Source organism: Bombus vancouverensis, chromosome 4, assembly GCF_051014615.1.
Source record: "Bombus vancouverensis nearcticus chromosome 4, iyBomVanc1_principal, whole genome shotgun sequence".
NCBI classification, from domain to species: Eukaryota; Metazoa; Arthropoda; class Insecta; order Hymenoptera; family Apidae; genus Bombus; species Bombus vancouverensis.
In genome coordinates, this window is record NC_134914.1 from 19,121,491 (window position 1) to 19,142,082 (window position 20,592).

General features: G+C 32.6%; 3 protein-coding genes and 1 long non-coding RNA gene across 7 annotated transcripts; 1 reads left to right on the forward strand and 3 right to left on the reverse strand.

The window, feature by feature from the left end:
- Positions 1-17: 17 nt before the first annotated feature.
- Positions 18-9,002, forward strand: LOC117161462 (organic cation transporter protein). Of its 2 annotated transcripts, XM_076617744.1 has the most exons (10): positions 18-96; positions 1,936-2,153; positions 4,033-4,192; positions 4,990-5,331; positions 5,751-5,998; positions 6,089-6,375; positions 6,718-7,084; positions 7,226-7,467; positions 7,627-7,799; positions 8,038-9,002. In XM_076617744.1, exons 3-10 carry the CDS (start codon positions 4,058-4,060, stop codon positions 8,344-8,346), a joined length of 2,103 nt encoding a protein of 700 aa, XP_076473859.1. In that variant the 5' UTR covers positions 18-96; positions 1,936-2,153; positions 4,033-4,057; the 3' UTR covers positions 8,347-9,002. The 2 variants fall into 2 exon arrangements, with proteins under 2 accessions (XP_076473859.1, XP_033198909.2); XM_033343018.2 differs by lacking the exon at positions 18-96 and having other exon boundaries at positions 1,617-2,153.
- Positions 7,959-11,369, reverse strand: MED31 (mediator complex subunit 31). Of its 2 annotated transcripts, XR_013058144.1 has the most exons (5): positions 10,866-11,369; positions 10,360-10,449; positions 9,991-10,278; positions 9,318-9,452; positions 7,959-8,173 (listed from the first exon to the last, which is right to left on the reverse strand). XR_013058144.1 is itself a non-coding variant. In XM_033343019.2 (4 exons), the coding sequence occupies exons 1-4, from the start codon at positions 10,930-10,932 to the stop codon at positions 9,415-9,417; spliced, it is 483 nt and encodes a 160-aa protein (XP_033198910.1). In that variant the 5' UTR covers positions 10,933-11,369; the 3' UTR covers positions 9,186-9,414. The 2 variants fall into 2 exon arrangements, 1 of the variants encoding a protein (XP_033198910.1); XM_033343019.2 differs by lacking the exon at positions 7,959-8,173 and having other exon boundaries at positions 9,186-9,452.
- A 193-nt stretch (positions 11,370-11,562) lies between these two features.
- Tmem18 (transmembrane protein 18) lies at positions 11,563-14,057 on the reverse strand. Of its 2 annotated transcripts, none has more exons than XM_033343021.2 (5): positions 13,761-14,057; positions 12,839-12,956; positions 12,712-12,766; positions 12,538-12,631; positions 11,563-12,447 (listed from the first exon to the last, which is right to left on the reverse strand). In XM_033343021.2, the coding sequence occupies exons 1-5, from the start codon at positions 13,815-13,817 to the stop codon at positions 12,310-12,312; spliced, it is 462 nt and encodes a 153-aa protein (XP_033198912.1). In that variant the 5' UTR covers positions 13,818-14,057; the 3' UTR covers positions 11,563-12,309. The 2 variants fall into 2 exon arrangements, with proteins under 2 accessions (XP_033198912.1, XP_076473860.1); XM_076617745.1 differs by lacking the exon at positions 13,761-14,057 and adding an exon at positions 13,237-13,701.
- Positions 14,058-15,499: 1,442 nt separating this feature from the next.
- LOC143302556 (uncharacterized) lies at positions 15,500-20,577 on the reverse strand. The gene is made up of 3 exons (XR_013058153.1): positions 20,412-20,577; positions 16,303-18,945; positions 15,500-16,211 (listed from the first exon to the last, which is right to left on the reverse strand). It is a non-coding gene; the product is annotated as an uncharacterized LOC143302556 (long non-coding RNA).
- Positions 20,578-20,592: the final 15 nt, after the last annotated feature.

Below are 20,592 nucleotides of genomic sequence, written 5' to 3' on the forward strand. Positions count from 1 at the left end.
ACGTGCTCGGCCACTGGCCCACTGTGTGTATAGTCACGGCTACGGCTGTTAGAGGATCTATTCGAATTGAGCGCGTGAAAGAAAAGATATACATATGTAAGTATTTATGAATATGTACAGTGGGAACAAAAAGTATTTGCACTTTCATAAAAACTAATAACTAGGATAGTGAAATCACTAAATGGCAGGCAGCAAGGTGCGTGAATGATCTTTTTATCAGGTTCTAAAGTACATGATACGACATTTAATATATTTCGATCTAATTAATAGTATGTAAATACTGTAACAAATATGGTGGTGTGCAAATACTTCTTGGAGCTATTGTATGAGCATTCTCTTAGTCTGTCAAAGTATGCATTTTACATATTGTTCTAAAGGCTAGTATATATGTAGCTGTTAGGAAACGATAGTCGTTTTATAAATTTCAAATTTCATTGATATTTGACATTAATATAGGGAAGAAAATATTTGTAATAATTTTCTTAGTAACTCTTGTTAAATTACCATCTAAAAAACGAATTGTTATATCGAATGTAATATAACTAATAAGAATAAGGAAATTAATACGAAGAATACCAAAAACGTCGTACATTAATGAAAAACGGTTTTTGGTTGAAATGAACACAGACTCACCATTTACACATTGTAAGACCTATAATCTAAAATGTGTATTTATGCTTCGTTTGATGCCAAGAATTGAACTGAACGTGAGGATATTACATATTAAAAACGATTCAAGAATTTGGCCTGAAGTATGGGTATTATTGCTGACACGAATTGTTGCTTTTCTATTACTGTTGTCTAACGTAAAAAGTGTTTTAATTTTTAATAATAAACTATTAAATATTTCATACATATTTATGTACATACATATATATACATATTAATATATATTTATGCATAGAAATCACAAGAGAAAAGCATGATAAGTACATGTTTATGATTTTACGGAAATCAAAGATACAAAGATATTACTAAGCAAGCAATATTTTACAATCTTCGATATTGTAACATTATGATGAGCAATATCTTGAAAATTTTGAAAAGGATGAAAAAATACACGCTTACCTCTAAAACCAAATATAAAGACAATTTTGTTAATATAGAATTAATTGATAACGTAATAAATTGTAAAATTGTTTTTTCTTGTAATTTTCATATGATCAGTATAGATTTATAATACATCATAAAAAATTATATATGAAAAAATGATGTATGAACTAAAATGTAAATATACGTGACAGACCATAAAATTATTTATAACTTTTTATTTTCATTCGATCGATATCTGTAAGCGTGGTCAATTTTATGGTTCACTGTCGTCACTATACCATTATTGATTGTGCTTAGAATGGTGGTTTCATTACCATTCAATCGTTTGCGATCGTTAAATTGTTCTTCAATCATTTGTCGTCATAATGAGTCTTACCTGTCTACCATGTAGGTTTGTCGGACAAAGAATAGAGTTAATGAATGTTAACAGATTATTTTTTGAAAATTTTTACTACGGGTTTATACATCAAATATCGATAAATTTATCGATATTTAAAATTTGTAAAATAATGGAAATAATAATAATAATGGTTTATTAGCACTAGTAACTTGTAACTTGTGACTTATAAAATATCTCTATACAATAATAATAATTCAATGGTGAAAGATGAATCAGCAGCGTGAATATAAAAAATATAAAACTTTCCTACTTTCACTTTTATCTATCCAGTACTTCTTCCATCTCAAGTTAATGCATCCTCTGGAACCATCAAGCATGTATCAATAGACAGAAATAGATGATCACCAACATAGTGGAGAATCGATTGGTTTAAAACGATTGAATGGAAATGAAAGTCGTTCAGAAGTAGCGGCTGTGACAATGGCCGAGGTACGATCACCTCGACGACGATGCTAATGACAAGGTTCGATTTGCGGTGAAAGACGAAGGACAGCCAGCAGGAGGATTCAGCTGGGGTTTCCTTTGGAATCGGCGATTGGGCGAACACGGGGAGCTTGTAATGAAAGGCAGGATGCGCTCGGGACCGGACGTGATGTTCTTCGCATACAGAAACAGTTCCAGAAACGAAGGAAACACCGTCGCATGGACTATGATGATTGGTACCCCTCCATCAAGATAACCGTGTCCTAAGTATGGCATGGTAAGAAGACGACACCGGATAGGTTTTTATGCCTTCTCAACTGTTTGTGCATTTATTTATGACGCGATACTAATTTCGTTCTGATCAAGCCGGAGATTGCTGGTCTTTTAAGATCTTCCTAGGGTTTTATATTTTATTGTCAGGGCACGTTGTTAAATGTATTTGCATGGAAACATAACCTAAGAACGTATCTTTTTGCTTGGAATTTTAATTTTCTTTTATTTGGAACTTTCTGAAATCGAATTTTGACGTTTCGTTTGATTTTGAATTTAAATAAGGGCTTGATCAAGGTCTTTTTGCACAATCAAACTGATATTAATAGTTTTACAAGTATTACAAATTACAAGTCATCTGATTATCCTATTTAGTGAAAAATTATAAAATCATAAGGAAGAAGTTTAGAACTTATTGCTTCTAACTTGTTAATTTTGTTTTAAATCTTATTAATGTTAATGTTTTAAATCTTATTAACAGTAAATTAAGACATAATTAATCAGAGCAGGGACTACAAAGTGGATAATAAATTATGTAAGAAAAGCAAATAGTAAATCGGTGATTGAAATGCTGCGTGCATTCAACCGTAAGGAAGATTTTTGCTGGGAAAAACGATAGAATAAAATGAAACGATCAATACCTATCAACGAGACTTTCTGTTACAACCTATACAGGTGAACATAGAATGAAGTAAACGCGCGTTAAGAGTTCATAGACCCAGTCAGCCTATTATTTCAGTTTATGCATTTGAATTTGCGCGTGTCAATTGGACGACATGTAAATACTATGTGTTTTACATTTCTTGGTGCTGTTTTACACATTCTCTTGAAAATGTATCTCTTTTGTATGAATAATACGATTCTTTTTTTACGAATACTGCAATTTTAATCGACTTTTAATCGAATAATACGATGTTTAGTATAAAGTTAAGATTGTGAATGATTATATGAATTAAATGATAGAAGATTACAGTACAAATTATATGAATGATATTTAATCGAGTAATACGATTATTATAGTAAACCGATATTTATGTAGAATTAAGATAATTCATGCAAATTACGAATGTACATTCACATATTTAGGCATTATGTTTTATACAAGCATGATGAATTTCTTATGCTAATAAACGCAGAAAACTATTTTACATAAAAAATCAATGATCTAACTTACAGCATTCGGATTTTCAGCCAATCATATATACGTATACGAAAAGAAACATATTTCCTTATCTTCACAGACTCTTATGATTCTTCTTGCATCCCATTCAGACTCCGGAAGTAGCGGCCACGTCACCGTGTTTCCCAGAAATACAAAATTCATATTACGTCAATTTAAAAATCGATTATTATTGACAGAAGATCGTTTTCTCGTGACGTGCGTGCGTTAATGGGATACGTGTCGCCAAGCGTAAAACAATAGCACGGGTTTCTGTCCTTCTCTGATTCAGCGCTAGGAATCGGTTCCTCGCTATCCTTCGAGAGAGAGGACCCCGTCTCTGTTAGTGCGTGCTTTACCCTCACCGATGACACTTTGTTCGGGCTCCGCGACAAGTTTCACTTGTTGCCACGAATTTCCATTTTGTCACTTCTCACAGCGACATGCGTTTATCAAACTTCTTTTAACTCTGTAAAATCTCATTCTTACACATATCTTTCTCTTCTTTACTCTCTTTTTCATTTCATTTCGTATTTTCGCGTTACAAATGGAGAAGTGGATCGTTCTTCGTGTAATAGGAATTTCAGTATTGATTTCTTCACTTGGTTGGACTATCATTGTTCATTTGTGAATTGTATGATAAATTGTGAATTTATTAAGACACTATTATTATTGAATTTTGTTCTGTGATTATCATCTCTCGTGATTTATATCCTGTGAAATACAGAATTGGTACAGGATTGTTTGAAGAAATGAATGCGGAGGAAGTAAAGGTTGGATGCTTTCAAGTAGTCATCGTGCTGTTACTTGGCATCAATTATGTCATCGTTGCAATGAGCCACGCGCTCCCGGTGTTTCACAATTATACGCCTAAATTTTATTGTCAGGTAAGTTTCTTTTGTCTCACTTATCTAGGTATTTCTTTTTTCATTAATTATATCTTATATACGTTTCATAGCTTATTAATTTGATCAATTATATGGCAGGTACATATGTATTATAATAGTGATTGTTATAATTCATTCTTTCTAACACTCTTTTGACCTAAATTCAAGTGACTCGTTTATTTACAATCACAGAAATGTCTGACATTTACTATTATTTACGTATGTGTTCTGCTTTAGTTTACAAAGTTTTGAATAATATTTCTGCATAACTATTCTCTATCATTCTCTCACGTATATAAATTATTCCAAATAAAACAGTAAGATATTGAGTGTTCAACTGGTGAATGAGGAACATACATCTTGAGAAATGTCATGAATTATTAATTCGAATAATTCGCTAACTTTTGTCTTCTGCGAAGTTTGAGGCTCCTTTTGAATTTCAAATTATTCATTAACTTACTCAAAAACGCAAAATTAATTCATAAATTTACATAATTAATTATATAATTAATTACTCTTATTATTAGTTTTCTTATTGTTGTTTATGTAAGAAACTAATTTACGTAAATAGAAATTTGACTATTTTTTATCGTCCTGCATATGAAATTATATGTATTTATGTAATTAATCATTATTTTCGTAGTGTTATGTAAACGAAATTACTAAACAGAAGTTTCTCTAATTTTCATTTCTCAATGTTTTAATGTCTAACACAGTGTCGAACAAATATTGAATTATTTAGTTAGCATCAGCTACTTAGTTAAAATTTTACAAAACGATTCATTTGCATATTACAGCCAAAGAATGGAACGAAACGAATATATGGTTGCCAAGAGCTTGGCAACGTGACTGTTGCAGTTAACGAGACTTCCGGTCTTAAGGAATCTTCGAGTACAGACTTGTGCTTCAGCAAGTATCAATTTGCAACTGAATTCGGAGAAAATAGCGTAGTAACAGAATGGAGTTTAGTTTGTGAGAAACGGTATTTGACGTTTCTTGGACCGACAGTTTATTACGTCGGGGTTTTAATGGGCGCTTGTATCGCTGGACTTTTAGCAGATCGAATAGGAAGACTTCCGGTTCAAGCGATTTGCCTTTATACTCAGGGCACGATGGCTGTCGCACTGTATGTTGTGCAGGTATAGACATTTTTCAATTTAAACGAAATAATTCAAAATTATGAAGAAAACGAACAAGTAAATTTTAACTTAATTCTTAATTTATGTCAAAAATGAACTAAATTGGAGATTTTATCAAAATTTCTTTTTTAGATATTCTATCAAATTTTATAATTTATTGAAAATGATAACAGAAGATAAAAATTAACTGTATTCAAATGAAAAAAAGGAAACTGATACGTTATTTCGCTCTTAATTTACATTAAAAATCTATTTGAATGCATATAAGTGGAATAATGAATCAAATAAATGTATTGTGTTAATTAAATCTTTTGTTCGATATGGAAAGTAAAACGAGAAAGAAATAAAGAAACAGTCGTTGAATACCAACTTGACGAGAACAATTTCCTTTTTCTTGCTGAATAAAGTGTCCATTTCAGAATTATCCCACGTTTCTGGCTCTTCGAGGACTACAAGGAGTTTTTGTTCAGGGTCTACAAAATTCGACGTACATCCTTTCTTTGGAACTGTTTCCTGTGAAAGCACGGACTTTCGTTGCATTAGTTATGCAAATTGCGTGGGCTATTGGTTTGATGCTCTTAGCCGCACTTAGTTACGTTATACCCGATTGGAGAATTTTACAATTAGCTGTCTCAGTTCCCACTGCTATAACTGTGCTCTACATTTGGTAGATTATTATTGTTTTTAATAGAATGAAAAATAAGATTTTAGTATCGAAATACATCTTTTGGGAAACTATAATAGATATTGCTTTCAGGATAATACCAGAATCACCAAGGTGGCTACTAGCAAAGGGTAAAATCACGGAAGCAGATATGGCAGTGGAACGCATCACGAAATACAATGTCTGTTGCACTAGATCGCGAAGGGAAAATGTTAAAACGGAGACAAACATTTCCGAGAACGCGACGCCGGTTAAACCGGAACGAAAGTCACGTGTTTCATGTGCAGACCTAAAGAAATCGAAAACCGATAGCGAAGTGAAAGAAGAAGCTGCGAATTTACTAAATAGCAACACGGATGCGGCTCAACAAAAAGTTCAAAGTAAAAGACAAAAATTGTTGAAAAATTCTATCTATTGTTTTCTTAGCATGTTATGTTATACAAGGTATAATGTATGATAGTACAATGTAATATATTGGGTTGTAACATATTCTACCCATTTTCTCCATTTATATAATAAATATAAAAACAGGGTGAATTTATGTTACCACTCAATAATATAATATCGTATTAATATAAGTCTCCTTTTATAATTTCAAGTATGATAAAAAATTTATATTGGAAATATTCGCTAGATTGGAACCAATATCGTTTTGATGAAGGAAATATGAATCGTTATTATTAAAAATGTACATTATATTAATACGTATATACACTTTTTAGAAACGAGTTTGAGAGAAATATCCGAATACTTGGAAAGTAAGCTGCCTAAAACGGAATCGGAACCGGACTCTGCACAATGTGAGAATGGAGAAACAAATAAGAAGAATGGTCCATCGAAGTCGAAGAGCCATCGGAAGTCGAAATCGATATCACAGTCTGCTGGTAATCAACGACTTTCCATGAAAAATACTTACGACATCGTAGAGCTACGTACCCCAGCGAAAAAAGAAATGTCAAATAAGGATGACGAGAAGAAATTTAGCAAAGTCAAAGAAAAATCTAGTAACGCGCAAACGAAAGAAGAATTGTTAGAACTATTTAAATCCACGCTGTTAAAAAAATATGGCATTGTGATCATTTATCAATGGTAAAAATTTTTCAAAATTTGACCACTTCAAAATTATATTCTTAATATAAATTCATATAATTAGACTGTGAATATTTATGCGAATTTGTTCTTATAAATACTACAGTTTTTTAAACTTGTAATTCATATTATCTGTCTTAGGTTCACGTCTTCTATAGCGTGTTATGTCTTCATGACGCTCGAGCCGAATCTTTGGGCGATCAATAGACACGTCACTTTTGCGCTAGGAGGAGCGTTAGAAATTGCATCTTACGTGTTTCTCTACTTCATATTGTCTAGATATGGCAGACGACTACCGATGTCAGCGTATCAATCAATTACTGGTGCAATTTGCATCTTTTTTGCAGCTATAATTATCTTTTCAAATTCCACCATTACATCCAGTACGTGATTGTAACGAGAAATATTTCGTATTAAAATACGTATATTAAAATTTCTGTAACATATAAAGCGTAGACACTATACATTGAAAAAATTGATTAATTTTCGATATAAGTACCTACTTTGTAGATTCTTACTAATTTCGTATATCATCTTTGTAGATCTCATGAAGACCATTATGTCCTTGCTCGGAAGAGTAGCAGTGATAAGTACCGTTTCCATAACATATTTGTATACGATTGAGATATTTCCAACTGTTGTGCGAGGAACCTGCTTAGGCTTGTGCACCGTTTTCGCGAAAATTGGCAGTTTGTGCACGCCACACATACTATCGGTAAGATTTGCATACTGTATTTTTAGAATTAAAATGGAACGTATAAAATCACTACTATTAAATTAAATTCAATGCAATACGAATTTTTACTTCCTCTCTAAAATATTCTACTTCAACACGAGTATGTGAAATAAATTATTTAAAAAATTAAATAAAATGTTAAGCTAAATAAAAAGTTATATTTAAAAAAATATAAATTCACATGGCATAAAACAATGAATACAATTTTCCTTTTTAGGGAGAGCATTTTCCAATAACCATTCCATTAATAATAATTGGAATGCTCTGCTTAGGATCTGGAGTAGTTGCTTTAATTTTACCAGAAACTTTAAGTCAAGTTTTACCTGACGCGATAGAAGATTCCGAATTGTTGACTGTAAAAAGGAGAGAAAAGAAGAATAATGAGAATTTAAATAATGAAGATGCATCTACTACTGAAGATGCTTCAGAAAGGGAGATACTTAGAGCAAAATTATTCTCTGAAGATTGGGTGGACGCAGGAAATGGTATATTAGTGAATTTCTCGGAAAATAAAAATTCTGAATGAAATATTTAAAGTTTTATATAGAAGAAATTAATGCCACATTTTTATATCGATGAATTATAACCGACAGTTTGACGATCATTATGATTATTGACGTTCCGTTGCAAAATGTGATTATTTTGTATTATTTATCGCAAAGATTTATTGTTAATTATATCTTTTATTGAGTTGGATTACGTGTAATTAAGGATTTAAAATAATGACTTAATTTATAATTAGAAAATATTTTATATATGAATTTAAATTGCAAGGGTGAAAAATAATATAATATTTTTTATAAATTTATAGCTGTTTTCATAAACATGTATCATTGTGTATTATATTCTTCACGTATATTAGAATTTTCTAACAGTTTATATTGACAAATATTTATTATATGTTAAGTTCAGTATTTAGAATTTTAGAAAAATTACAATACAATCAGTTGTCACTGCCTACCATAAAGTAAATTTATATAATGCTTAAAAGTTAAGACAATGAATTGTGAGTGATATAAATTTCTGAATATTTGCAGTTTAGAGGCTGAAATAACGGAGCGTAATAGTTTATTAGCTCTTTTAGATATATTACAATTCGTATATTAAATAAATATATTTGTATATACAATTATGAAACTAATTTTGAAAAATTTTATGGAAGTAATATCAAACTTCCTCTCTCTCTCTTTATTAATTAGATATCAATATTATATTAATAATTGTATATATCTATATGTCTAATAGGTGCCAAAGTTTGCATTTACTTGTAATAACTTCAATATAAGAATTGAGTATTGTAAAGATAGATTAGTTTTACATAATAATTATTGAAACATACAGATATATACATACTTTACATTACTCTGTCGTAAATATATTCTTTTATTGTCATCTTTTAGTAAAAAAAAGTTTTATTTATACAAAGCTTCATGTAAAAGATGTACAATGTTTCAAGATGAATTAAATTCTATAAATGAATACAGAGAATGGACTTACTAAAATCATTAAAATTCGCATCTTCTATCCTTGTCTTCGATAATTTCCCTTTTTTTCCAGTCTTGAAGCATAAAGAGTCATAAACATTTATGAACAGCTATTCATGTTTCAGCATCGTTCGTCCAAAATCAGATTCTACAAGTGGAGGGCCTTTATTTCAGTTTGTTTTCACAGAATGTTTACAATATTATACTTCTCTAAACTCGATACTTATTATTATTGGAATTATTATAATGTTCTTCGTTTATTTAAGAGAGATTGTTTTTTTATTTATAAAAATGTCTTTTTATAATTATTAGGTGCATGAATAAATTCTTTCAGATTTTTATGCAAAATGGAAGTTTTATTGTTGGATAGAATTTATTTCCACACCTATTATTTTAAGTATAGTATTAAATATTTTTAAGTTTCCTAATAAATGATATATGAATAAATGATATAGCAACAGATAGTAGGAAAAAGGGAGAAGTGTAATCACAGATATATTGAGAACATAGAAAAGTACTTTATTTATGACTTATCACAGCCAAAAAACATAACTAAAACAATTCTGATAAGGAACTACAGTTGTGGACAACATTATATAACGCTATTTTAATATTGTAGTTCTCATGGACCCATTTAATAGTGAGTTTCTCATATATTACTCAAGGAACTTTAGGTTGTACAATACCATTATTCTGAGGATTTGCATGTTGTGTTTGCTCTGCTGCAGTCTGTAACAGTCTTGTTCTACGTCTGGTATAATGTTGCCATAATAAAATTTGCTGATCATCTATAAACTTTGTACATTGAGAGTTTACTACTTCTCTTCTAAAGTGCTCATATTGTAATAAATCTAAGAAATACAAACACATAGGATATTTCAAATACTTTGCATATTCTGGTTCCTTCCAGTATAACAGATATTTAAGGTAATTTATAAATGTTGCATCCTTAAAATATCCACGTTGTGCTAAAACTGAAAAATAATAATTATTAGTATTATCATAACGATCACATTGGTTATTATAACAAATATACTGCTCATTGTCCAAAGTACAATTTAAGTAATTTGGATTTGCAAGACACTGAACAAACTCTAATTCAACTTGGAATCTTAAGCGTTGTTGATCGTCTGTTTCTGGGCCTCCTGAAAAACAAATTATGCATTTAGTAAAAAGTATTGTACTCTACACCTAATATATAATAAATTATCTACGTTTAATTTCAGCATAAACTAACACTTAAATTAAAATTCAGACTAAATTACGATTTAATAACTAAACTTTATGTATAGTAATCTAACCTAAAAATTATTAAAGAACAAGTAAATTACGACTATTATATCTCCCAAAATTTAATTTTAAAGTATATAAATATGAAAGAAATTTTCTCTTCCAATTTAATAACTTAATAAAATAAAACTTGGCTTAATAGAATGTCATTCATTCTACAATTATAATACATGCATTAATAGAAAGAAGGAAAAATAATAATACGATAAGTGTTTTTGGGAAGGAAAAACTTTATTAATTTTAAGAATGGTAAGAACGTAATGAAAAATACCGTTCATTCCAATGAAAGATGGTTTTCTGCCTTTCATGAGACCCGGAGGATCATCCAAACGGTTCATAGTACATTAATTCGTAACTGTCGATTATTTTCAACCACACTGGTTATGGAAACACTAATTTCTTTATGATAGAGAAAACGACGTATAGTTAAATTTCTTTGAAACGTTTGTACAGATTTCCGGAGCAGTTTTTTTACAATTCTTTACGGTTCTTAAGATTTTCGTATACATATCGGAGCTTATTTCGAAATAGGTGAGTCGTATTGTATTGTAAGTTGTAACCACGACCGTGTTGTAAAAGAGACCTGTGGGAAGATGGCTGATACTTATGCGCGAAATTCAGCCAAATGTACGGTTCATGAAATACTGCCTTTAGCGATCAGATGGACGAACTATACACACGTTTCTTTCTCCGGCGCGTTTGGTGCACAATTTTGCCCATAAGCACCGGCGATCTGCATAATCGTCTCTAACTTTATCTGGTATCATAATCTTGTAATGAGTCGGTAATACAGGAAATGACAAGAAATCCTTGGTTTGGTTTTTGATTTAAAAAATTACTACGTGTTAAATCTATGCTACATCTTATTATTGCTCCTACGATAATATTTGGGTATATCAGAATTAAGTTTGAAAGCAAATAATGACATTATTGATAGAAAATTGATACAAAAAAAGAGAAATACGCAATATTAAGAAGAAATACTTTATTACTTAAATTTAATCACGCGTTAAATATTGCAACGACAAGAAATTGTTCATTTACACAAATGTACAACACAAGAAATTCTTAACTGTAAATATAATATATTCGTTACATCTTTCAAGACTTCGGTTCTGAGAAAATTATACTCATTCACACGTACATACATACTTACACATATATCTAGAGCCATTATTACGTAATTATGCCTTTTTTTTATCAGTTTTCGCAATAAGCAATATGTGTTACAATAGTAAGTACACCGGTAATGTTTTAAGAACACTGATCCATAATGAATATTTCAACGTTAAAATAAAAGTAGAGAACCGTTGGAATGTACCTTAATATAAGATAACAGTATTCTCTTGAGAATTATATAATATCTTGTAATTTTCAAATTGCGTGCCATGCCGCAATTTAGCACATCGTTGATTTTGAATAAATAAATTATTTGCAAGCTTCTGAATTCACGTCCTAATCATTATATATACACAATATAATATTGGAAAGACAACCAACCGACAGCGGAGCTAGTCAATTTCAATATGAATGACAGTAATTATTCTGTCGGCAGTAACGTTTTAAAAAAAATGCTATGTTGAATATTCGCCAAATTTTACAATGCTGTTATACGCTACGCTATTTGAGGTAAAAACAAGTCAATGCTTGTTTCATAGTATGTAATTTACATTTTTATACTTTGTGTTTTCCATCCTTATTATTGGACTAGAACGTTATTCTTGCTTTTCTCTTACAACAGTCCCATTTGTGTTCACAGATTCATCTTCCATTTCCCGGTTCCTTGCTTGTTGCCTCAATTGTGCTCTCTTCAAACTGGTCATTAATTGACTAGATTGATAAAGCCAGCTTGCCTACAGATGAGAATCGTGGAAACAATACATACTATTAAAAAAAATATATATAGGTTTTTTTAAACGTACTGGACATTTTTATCTACTTACAATCATAATCATGCAATTCATCAAGATAGGCACAGAGAACACGACAGATATAAAGAGCCCATTGGAATCAAAATATTGTTGCCTTGAGAACAACCTATTAAAATCAAATAAATATATTATCTCAAATACTTTTCAAAATAATATGATAATTCTTAGTAATTTAGAGATTCTTACATCCAGTTAGACGCAGCAACTTCATTGATGCTTTCAGAGAAATATACCAAAAGTACTGCAACATGAATACATCATTGCGATAACTATGTACAGTAAATAAATTATTTTTAATACGAAATATACTTACACAGAGCAAGGAATAACATAATTTGAAAATTGGCATGGTTTCTTGTCATTAATGCAGTCATTGTGACAGCAATATGGAAAGTTAACAATAATGCAAGCCATGGATCCCGCCATTCAATCTGTTTAATTCAATTCTTCAATGAATTATAATTTAATTCAAATATGTAAATTGCTTGTTTATATGCTCTTTACAATGGTATATGTTATATAATGAAACAAAAATATCTAATAACAATCAGGTATACAAAATACCAGCAAGTTGTTAAGAAAATAAGACAAAAATACTTTCTACACAGTTACGATTTAACATACATATCAATAATTACACATTTATATAATGTCGCATTGTACATATATATTAAATAACGTGAGTCTGCTGTTCGTGTGTATTATACATACTGCCAAATCACGTTTAACGAATGAACGCGGGAACATGTCACTTTGATGATTGACATATAAAACTGGGCCTATAATTTATCCGCATCTAGAAATGAGACGGAAAAACGGCTTGTAAGCCGTGCATCGAATAAGCAAACTGTGATGCATGCACCAAAAATAAATTCTCGGCGAAAATATCGGTCAATAGTTAATATTTATTCTGTATTTCATAGCTGCTATTGCGAGCAAACCCAAGTCAAGCCATACAAACGAGACCGAATAACGAAATAAATTCTTGAAAAATGCAGGTATAATAATCAAATCACCGACCGAAATGGTTGACATTTGTGTCAGTATTTTTACATTGATACTTTTTTGCCAGCGGTACTGAAAATGAAAGTGATCGAGAACGAAAGGGAAATAAGGAACGTCCTTTCAAAAACTAGAACACGTTCAGAGAACAAAATAAATTAAGGGGCATCAATCGTAGACGAATAAAACGGAACTTACATAGCAAAAATGAAAGTAAAATTTTCGTTACTTACGCTTTGTAAAAACGGAAGAATACCGTCGATCGGAGATTTGACTTGATCCTCCGACATGGTGTAGTTAGTAAAATTCGGGCCACAGCGCCCTACTACAACCTACTTTTGGTCGATTTGGACGCCAAAGGAAATAACGAACAATGTAAATGTAGATAAATGTCGCGAACACGGCAACACACGGAAAAAACAACGATCGTAGAGTCGTAGCAAGAACGATTTCCCGTCTTTCTCTTTCGTTGTTCTCGTCTTTCTCGTTTCGACGCATACACACGACTTTATGGAACTTAACAACGTTACACGTTTGAGACGTACATAGAGAATTCACCGTATGTGCATACAGCGCTATCTATGAGCATGGTGCAGATTTAAATACAGCATTCGCCGTCGTCGATATGATATCGACATTGCGGTGCATACCGGGTCCGATCGAATAACATATAAAAACGTGATTTCTCATGGAAAAATAAAAAAAATGTATAGAATGAATTCTTTTTCATTTTCGGCTTAATTTTCGAGAAAATCGAATTCGGAAATTTATCAAGTATACTTGAGCATGGCTAATTCCGACTCGGACAGGATTAAATAATCGGCAGGAGGTCACTCTATCTGTGAAGATAATGTAGAATAAAATTTGTCCACCTAAGACTTGACTTTAACAATAAATTCACAAATTTATTTTCCTCGGAAACAAAGTGTCTTGTGAGCGAATTTTACCTTCATACGAAACAATCGATTTCTTTGATATTTTATCGGTAAATGTAAATTAATTCAGTAGTTGATAGAAAGCTTGATCTTACGACTCCTTTAATAAAATTGATATTGTAATAATGTAATTATTTTTTTTTCTGTTTGTAGACATGAATTTAAGTAGTCAAAAGACAAAATTAATTCTGGATAATGGTATAAAAATGTGATACTCAGCTTACTTTAAAGTAAACAATCGATTTGATTGCATTACCAAACACTATGAAGAAAACAGTTTCTTCGCACGTATTTGGTGACGTGCTGCGCAATGCAGATATGTATATATGTAAATGTGAATGCGGTAAGTTTAATATAGTCTTTAACCCTTTGATCATCTACTTATTTTTGCAAGAACGAAGAACAAAATTTATAATTTTTACTCGAAATGAAAATTTGAAAATCGCTCTACGTCAATCTGGCGTTTTAAAATACAAGAAAGGTATTTTCAAAAATCCTATATTATAGGAAAAATATAGAAATACAATTTTTGCAATATAATTCTATTTATGAGAAGCATTTTCTTACTTACACGCTTTTTATTGGTAAGTTAATATATACAAACACGAAAAAGAAGGATGAAATATGTAAAATCTATTCGAGCCTGTCAATTCCATGTAGAATTTAGAATGGATGATATGCTTGCGTAATCTGAATAATGCAATGCAGTAATTCGTAATGATTATGATTCGTATTGATATGATTATTCTATGTCTAAGCTAGAAGTAAAAGAATCGGAGCGTCGATTTCGAAAACAGAAAAAAAATGAAGAAACTTCTGCGATTAGGAAATTTTTTAATTAAATTAAGATTAATAACAAAGATAAGTTGATTTCGATTAGTCCTGGTAAATGTAAATGCAAACGTAAAAAGGTAAACGGTCTCTAAATAAAGAAATTATTTTTTGAACAACGAACCTCGTGTAAATTCATGTTATTGTTAACGCAATTAAAGAATTACTATCTACTATGTTTAGGATATATGTTTCTGTATAATACGTACATTCAATGCATTTATATGGCTATCAGTTCTCCATAAATAAATAAATACGTGTGTCAAAATACGTAATATAACTGTAATGTACGCTTTTCTTCCATTCGATATCTTCTTCCATTATTTTTTTTTTTTATTTAGTTGTTTACATTTTCAATTTGTGGGATTTGGACATTTGGTAGAATTTTTTGGCTGTTTGATATCATGTGGGTGGCTACCCCCAGCGGGGTACCATCTTCGTGTTTGTTAGGTTATATTCTTTATGAGATCTGCTGGGTGTTTCCTTTCTAGTCTTCTTTCTATGCTTGATGTGTCGATCGTTTCCGCTACCAGCCGGTTCGGGCGCGTTGCTATTCTTTCTCTGTACCTTCTTGCACATCTGCTAATCTCCCCCTTGACCGTTGGTATTCTCAGGTCTTTCCGAATGTCCTCGTTTCTAACGTACCATGGGGCGTTTACTATTGTTCTAAGAGTTTTAGCTTGCATTGTCTCTATTTTGCTTATATGGCTCATTGTTACTGTTCCCCATAGTGGTATTCCATACGTCCAGATTGGTTTTGTGATCGTTTTGTATATTTTTAATTTATTTTCTATACTTGGTTTGGATTTTGTCTGTTATTGATTTGATATGCTGTTTCCATGTGAGTCGTGTATCTATGTGGAGTCCTAGGTCTTTGACTTGCCTTGTTTGTATTATGTGTCTTCCATTATTAAACGACTAACAATGCCACAATTAATGCAAAGGAAAAATATCAATCGATCGACGTAATCTGACTGTAATAATTACAAGGAATAAAGTGATGCATTACCTTAACAACGACATAACAAAAAAAAGCTTCAAAATATATACAACGTGTCATCTTCAAGTCGTGATTGCGACATCGAAGTCTTCGTTCTGCTCGGATGGCTATTTTCTTTTCGGATTGCAGTCGCAGTTTGTTTCCTTTTCTGCTATTCGATATCTGATTTTAGTTGTTGTAACATGTTATGAAGATGGAAACACAGTTAATTCGTTATTTTGAATCAAAGGAATACATAAAGTATCGGACTTTAATCGTGACCTATTTTACTGCTCGAATATTCACAATTCATGGAAAACTATCATAAATGACTGTAACATATTGTTAAAGAATATTATGTTGAAATTGTTCTATGACAAAAATTTCATTACTATTCGCTTTCATTGTTATTGTATCTACTTGGTTAAGAAGTAAATTATGAAAATATTATAAGAACACCTTTATATTAGTGATTATAATTATACGTATAGTAAGCATTATATTATAACTTACCGTTTCTTGGAAGAAAAAGAAATTGACGTTTTACCAAGAATATGCATTCGTTCGTTGGATAAATCGAAGGACGCACGTATCGATATATACTGTGTTAATTGTATTGAAACTTTCTACTACACTTTTACTGCAGTTGTAGTATCTTTGTTAAAATGCGAATTTTAGAGAATATTTTTTCAATAGTTGCTTTTTAACAAAATTATGTATCGTTCGTTGGATAAGTCAAAGGACGCACGTATCGATATATATTGTGTTAATTGTATTGAAACTTTCTACCACACTTTTATTACAATTGTAGTATCTTTGTTAAAATGCAAATTTTAGAGAATATTTTTTCAATAGTTGCTTTTTAACAAAATCATGTATCGTTCGTGAATCAAGAACGATACGTGATAACGGTTAATGTTGATCTGATTTTATTAAAATCAGATTTTCTATGAACAAATCTTCATAAATATGCATCATGAATTTCAAATATATAGAATTTAAAAGTATAAATCTTATGACTTTAACATGCTTTGAGGTAAGTCGAGTCCTCTTACATCTGAAGAAATTGAGCTTTTGGCCATCTTTGATGATTCTTGCATCTTCGTGCGATTGTGAAACTCGCTGGTTCAAGAAGTCAACTCTTTACGTAATGTGTCATCAGTTTTAATCAAAATAATTTCAATATTCAATATTCAATTACCTTCAAACCTTACCAAAATTCAAATAATTTCAATATTCAAGTACCTTTTTTCGCATCTCTTATCTCCTACCCCCAGATAAGATCAGAAACAAAAATGCCGCAACTATTACCAATCATAAAATGTACATTTATTCGAAAATGCAATTAGTCTCGATCGAAGATGATTTTTAATTTGCCTTGTTCGTAATTACAATTACATTTATTTTAATGTAATCAACTACGCGTTCTATTTTAAGCGAGGAATACCTAAAAGATCAATTTTTCTATCCGCTTTTCGTTATTCGATTCTTCTTCACGATGCGACTAGGTTCGAGCGACGCAAATTCCAAAATTAGCTTCTTTAACAAATTCTCTTTTTCTCGATAAAGTAAAAGAGGCTGGAAATGTCTATATTTATATGGAACCTTCGTTCATTTTCTAACGCAAGCAATTTCACGCAAAGAAAATTCCGAAATCTCATTCCCTCGGCTTCCAACTCCATTCCAATTCTAAATTCATCCTCGTGTATCCCACGTAACGACGAAGTCAGATTTAGGTAAAGAAGGCTGAAAAAATCCCCATTTTTTACAACCATTCTGATTAATACGAAATTTAGAAAATTTCCTTTTCTCTTCATTTTACAGATAAGATTATATAGTTCAACTCGATTGCAGACCCACCCTCGATATCGTCGTAACAATGGTCACTGTTTTTTCGATCAGTCGCGGAGAGACGCGATCGCGAGGAAGCGCGTCAACGGGAGTCGTAAATTCCCGTTACGATTCGAATAATCGACGCCACGAACAGGACGACCACTTTATTTCTGTTAGGATAATAGGGGTGGTTGAGCGAGTATAACACTGCTATATTTACAAGGAATGGATGATACAGATGTTAATCGGACAGAAAAAGACGATTGTTGTTCAACCTGAACTATTCACATCAAACGTACAGAAAACAGCACAACTAAACAATTAGATAACGACTCGACTTTCACCAAATGCAATCAACACTCTCTCGGCAACGCCACCCGCAAACTCTGTTTCTCGACTCGCACTCTGCTCCTCGACTGACTCTCTGGCCGTTGTCGCATTCTATTGTCTTTTGTTAGGCACACGTGTTCTGCAGACGCTTGTAGCCAGGGTCACGTAGGTCTTTTCTACGAAACTATGCACTTGAAAAGACCGATGACACATTGATGGACCCGACGGCGCCTTGGCTCTCGCGACATTGTTCATGGTTCGCCCGATATCTCTTAGGCTTTTCATCCACGATACTACATACATGTTTCCAACAACTATGTGCAGAAGATATTCACGCTGTTGCGTAAGGTATAAGAGAAGTAGATGGATGATTGACAGGTGGAAACCCGGTAAAGAGATGCGACCGATCTGTAGTTGTAGATCAAGCGAAGTCCGGTGGCGATGTTATCGCAAAGGAAAACTGTTGTTCGGTGGTGATTGCCTCGTCGCTGGTCGCTTGCAGGTGGAATCCTGGGAAACATGAGATAAGCCATATCTATGTTATATATGTCGAGTTCTCATTATGATTAGGGTTAGGGGCGTGAAACGAATCCTTATTTGGATTACACATTGTTGCTATGCGATGGAGAAGACATCGACTAGTGTAAATACGACTACTACAGAATTTGACAAGTAACCGCGGTAATCAGACACTCGAGAAGCTAATGACGATGATCCTAGGTCCAACAACGAATCCGTGGTCAACGGGGTAACAGAATGCGCTTTCTTCCAAAGCCCAAGTCGTAATCGATCTGCTTGGCTACGGTGAAAATATTACTAAATTAACTCTTTGTTAAAACGTGGAATATCCACCGAGCGTAAAGACGACAAGTCACTCGCTAATACGATCTCACTCGATGATGCTCCAGAGGAACATTACGATGGGGTGTGTCTAAGGATACGAGATCATCGGATTCGTCGGGGATAGCCTTCGTTCAGAAAGTGAGGGAAATTGACGCTGCTGTTAATTGGTCAATTTCCATGTTGGCGTTTAGAGAAGGATATGAGCCGCCCTTGAGGGAAAGTTGTTAGCGGAAGACTGTTAGCGGACGACTGATTGTCACCTTGAGCCCAAGTTCATTGTCACAAATCTCAGATAAATACAATTGCGTGGAATGACGGCAAATCGTTCAATTACAGCTATAGACTTTAATTACAATTTTACAGATTTCCCCGAAGTTCCAAAGGGGAGGCTCCGGTGTCCTTTCACGATGATGATGGGATGATGATGAGACGAAAGGACATATCGGGACTTTCCTATACTACTATAGCTACTACACTTAAGCTATAACTATACACTTGTTTACTATAGCTACACTTAAGTAATAAAAATAAGAAATAGTTTTAATGTTCCAATCTGGCTTTATGACGATCGGCTTGGGCCCTAAGTGACATAACGGGTCACTGAACGTAACCACGGTCACGGGAGGGACGTGCATCTGACAGAGGTATGGAATGATTATAAACAGCTCTCCTTAAACAGCTCCTTAATTATATAAGCTCTCCTTAAAAACAAAGATTGACCCGAGAGGTGAGGACAGGAATATATAAGAGCAGTTCCACTTGGATTTTTATTGGAGTTCATGAAGATAAGTTTTACTTGTACGTGGAGTTATACGTGTATCTAAGGCCATTGTCATTAGTGTGGCGCAAGCCAAATCGCCGTGATTGATTGTGAAATTCATCAAACGCCCACGACCCTATCCCCAACGTTAATCCGACATATATAAACCGATTTCCCTTATTTTTATCCGATGGAGCAATAACCATAAGGAACCTTTTGATTCGAAAATGTCTTATGCCAATTGACGGACTTAACGATAAATCAGAAGGATTATTGCCACCCGATTAATTATATGTGCACGGTTGGTGAACGCCGCGACCGTAGAGAGTCACCGGACGTAACAGTCACTGTTCAATATAGCGACTCTAATTACTTTGTATTGCTCTGATATAAATATAATAGACGATCGGTTCCTCCGTTCGACCGCTGCTTATCAATCGATGACTCGTCAGTGTACACGATCACTGCGTTTCCGGGTGACAGTTTTATCAAGCGACGCGCGTCCAATGTGCCTCGGTTTCAGTGTACAGTGTACATTAAGCGACACGAAATCA

Excerpts from the sequence above, each read along its gene's own strand:
- Tmem18 (XM_033343021.2), bottom strand. The coding sequence starts at position 13,817 with ATGTCGGAGGATCAAGTCAAATCTCCGATCGACGGTATTCTTCCGTTT. Across the intron at positions 12,957-13,760 it reads TTCTTCCGTTTTTACAAAGC|ATTGAATGGCGGGATCCATG; the intron begins GTAAGTAACGAA and ends TGAATTAAACAG. Across the intron at positions 12,448-12,537 it reads TGAATTGCATGATTATGATT|GCAAGCTGGCTTTATCAATC; the intron begins GTAAGTAGATAA and ends TCTCATCTGTAG.
- MED31 (XM_033343019.2), bottom strand. The coding sequence starts at position 10,932 with ATGAACCGTTTGGATGATCCTCCGGGTCTCATGAAAGGCAGAAAACCA. Across the intron at positions 10,279-10,359 it reads AAATCCAAATTACTTAAATT|TTTTAGCACAACGTGGATAT; the intron begins GTACTTTGGACA and ends ATTATTTTTCAG. Across the intron at positions 9,453-9,990 it reads TGCAAATCCTCAGAATAATG|AATCTGATTTTGGACGAACG; the intron begins GTATTGTACAAC and ends CTCCACTTGTAG.
- LOC117161462 (XM_076617744.1), top strand. The coding sequence starts at position 4,058 with ATGAATGCGGAGGAAGTAAAGGTTGGATGCTTTCAAGTAGTCATCGTG. Across the intron at positions 5,332-5,750 it reads TCGCACTGTATGTTGTGCAG|AATTATCCCACGTTTCTGGC; the intron begins GTATAGACATTT and ends TGTCCATTTCAG. Across the intron at positions 7,468-7,626 it reads AAATTCCACCATTACATCCA|ATCTCATGAAGACCATTATG; the intron begins GTACGTGATTGT and ends TCATCTTTGTAG.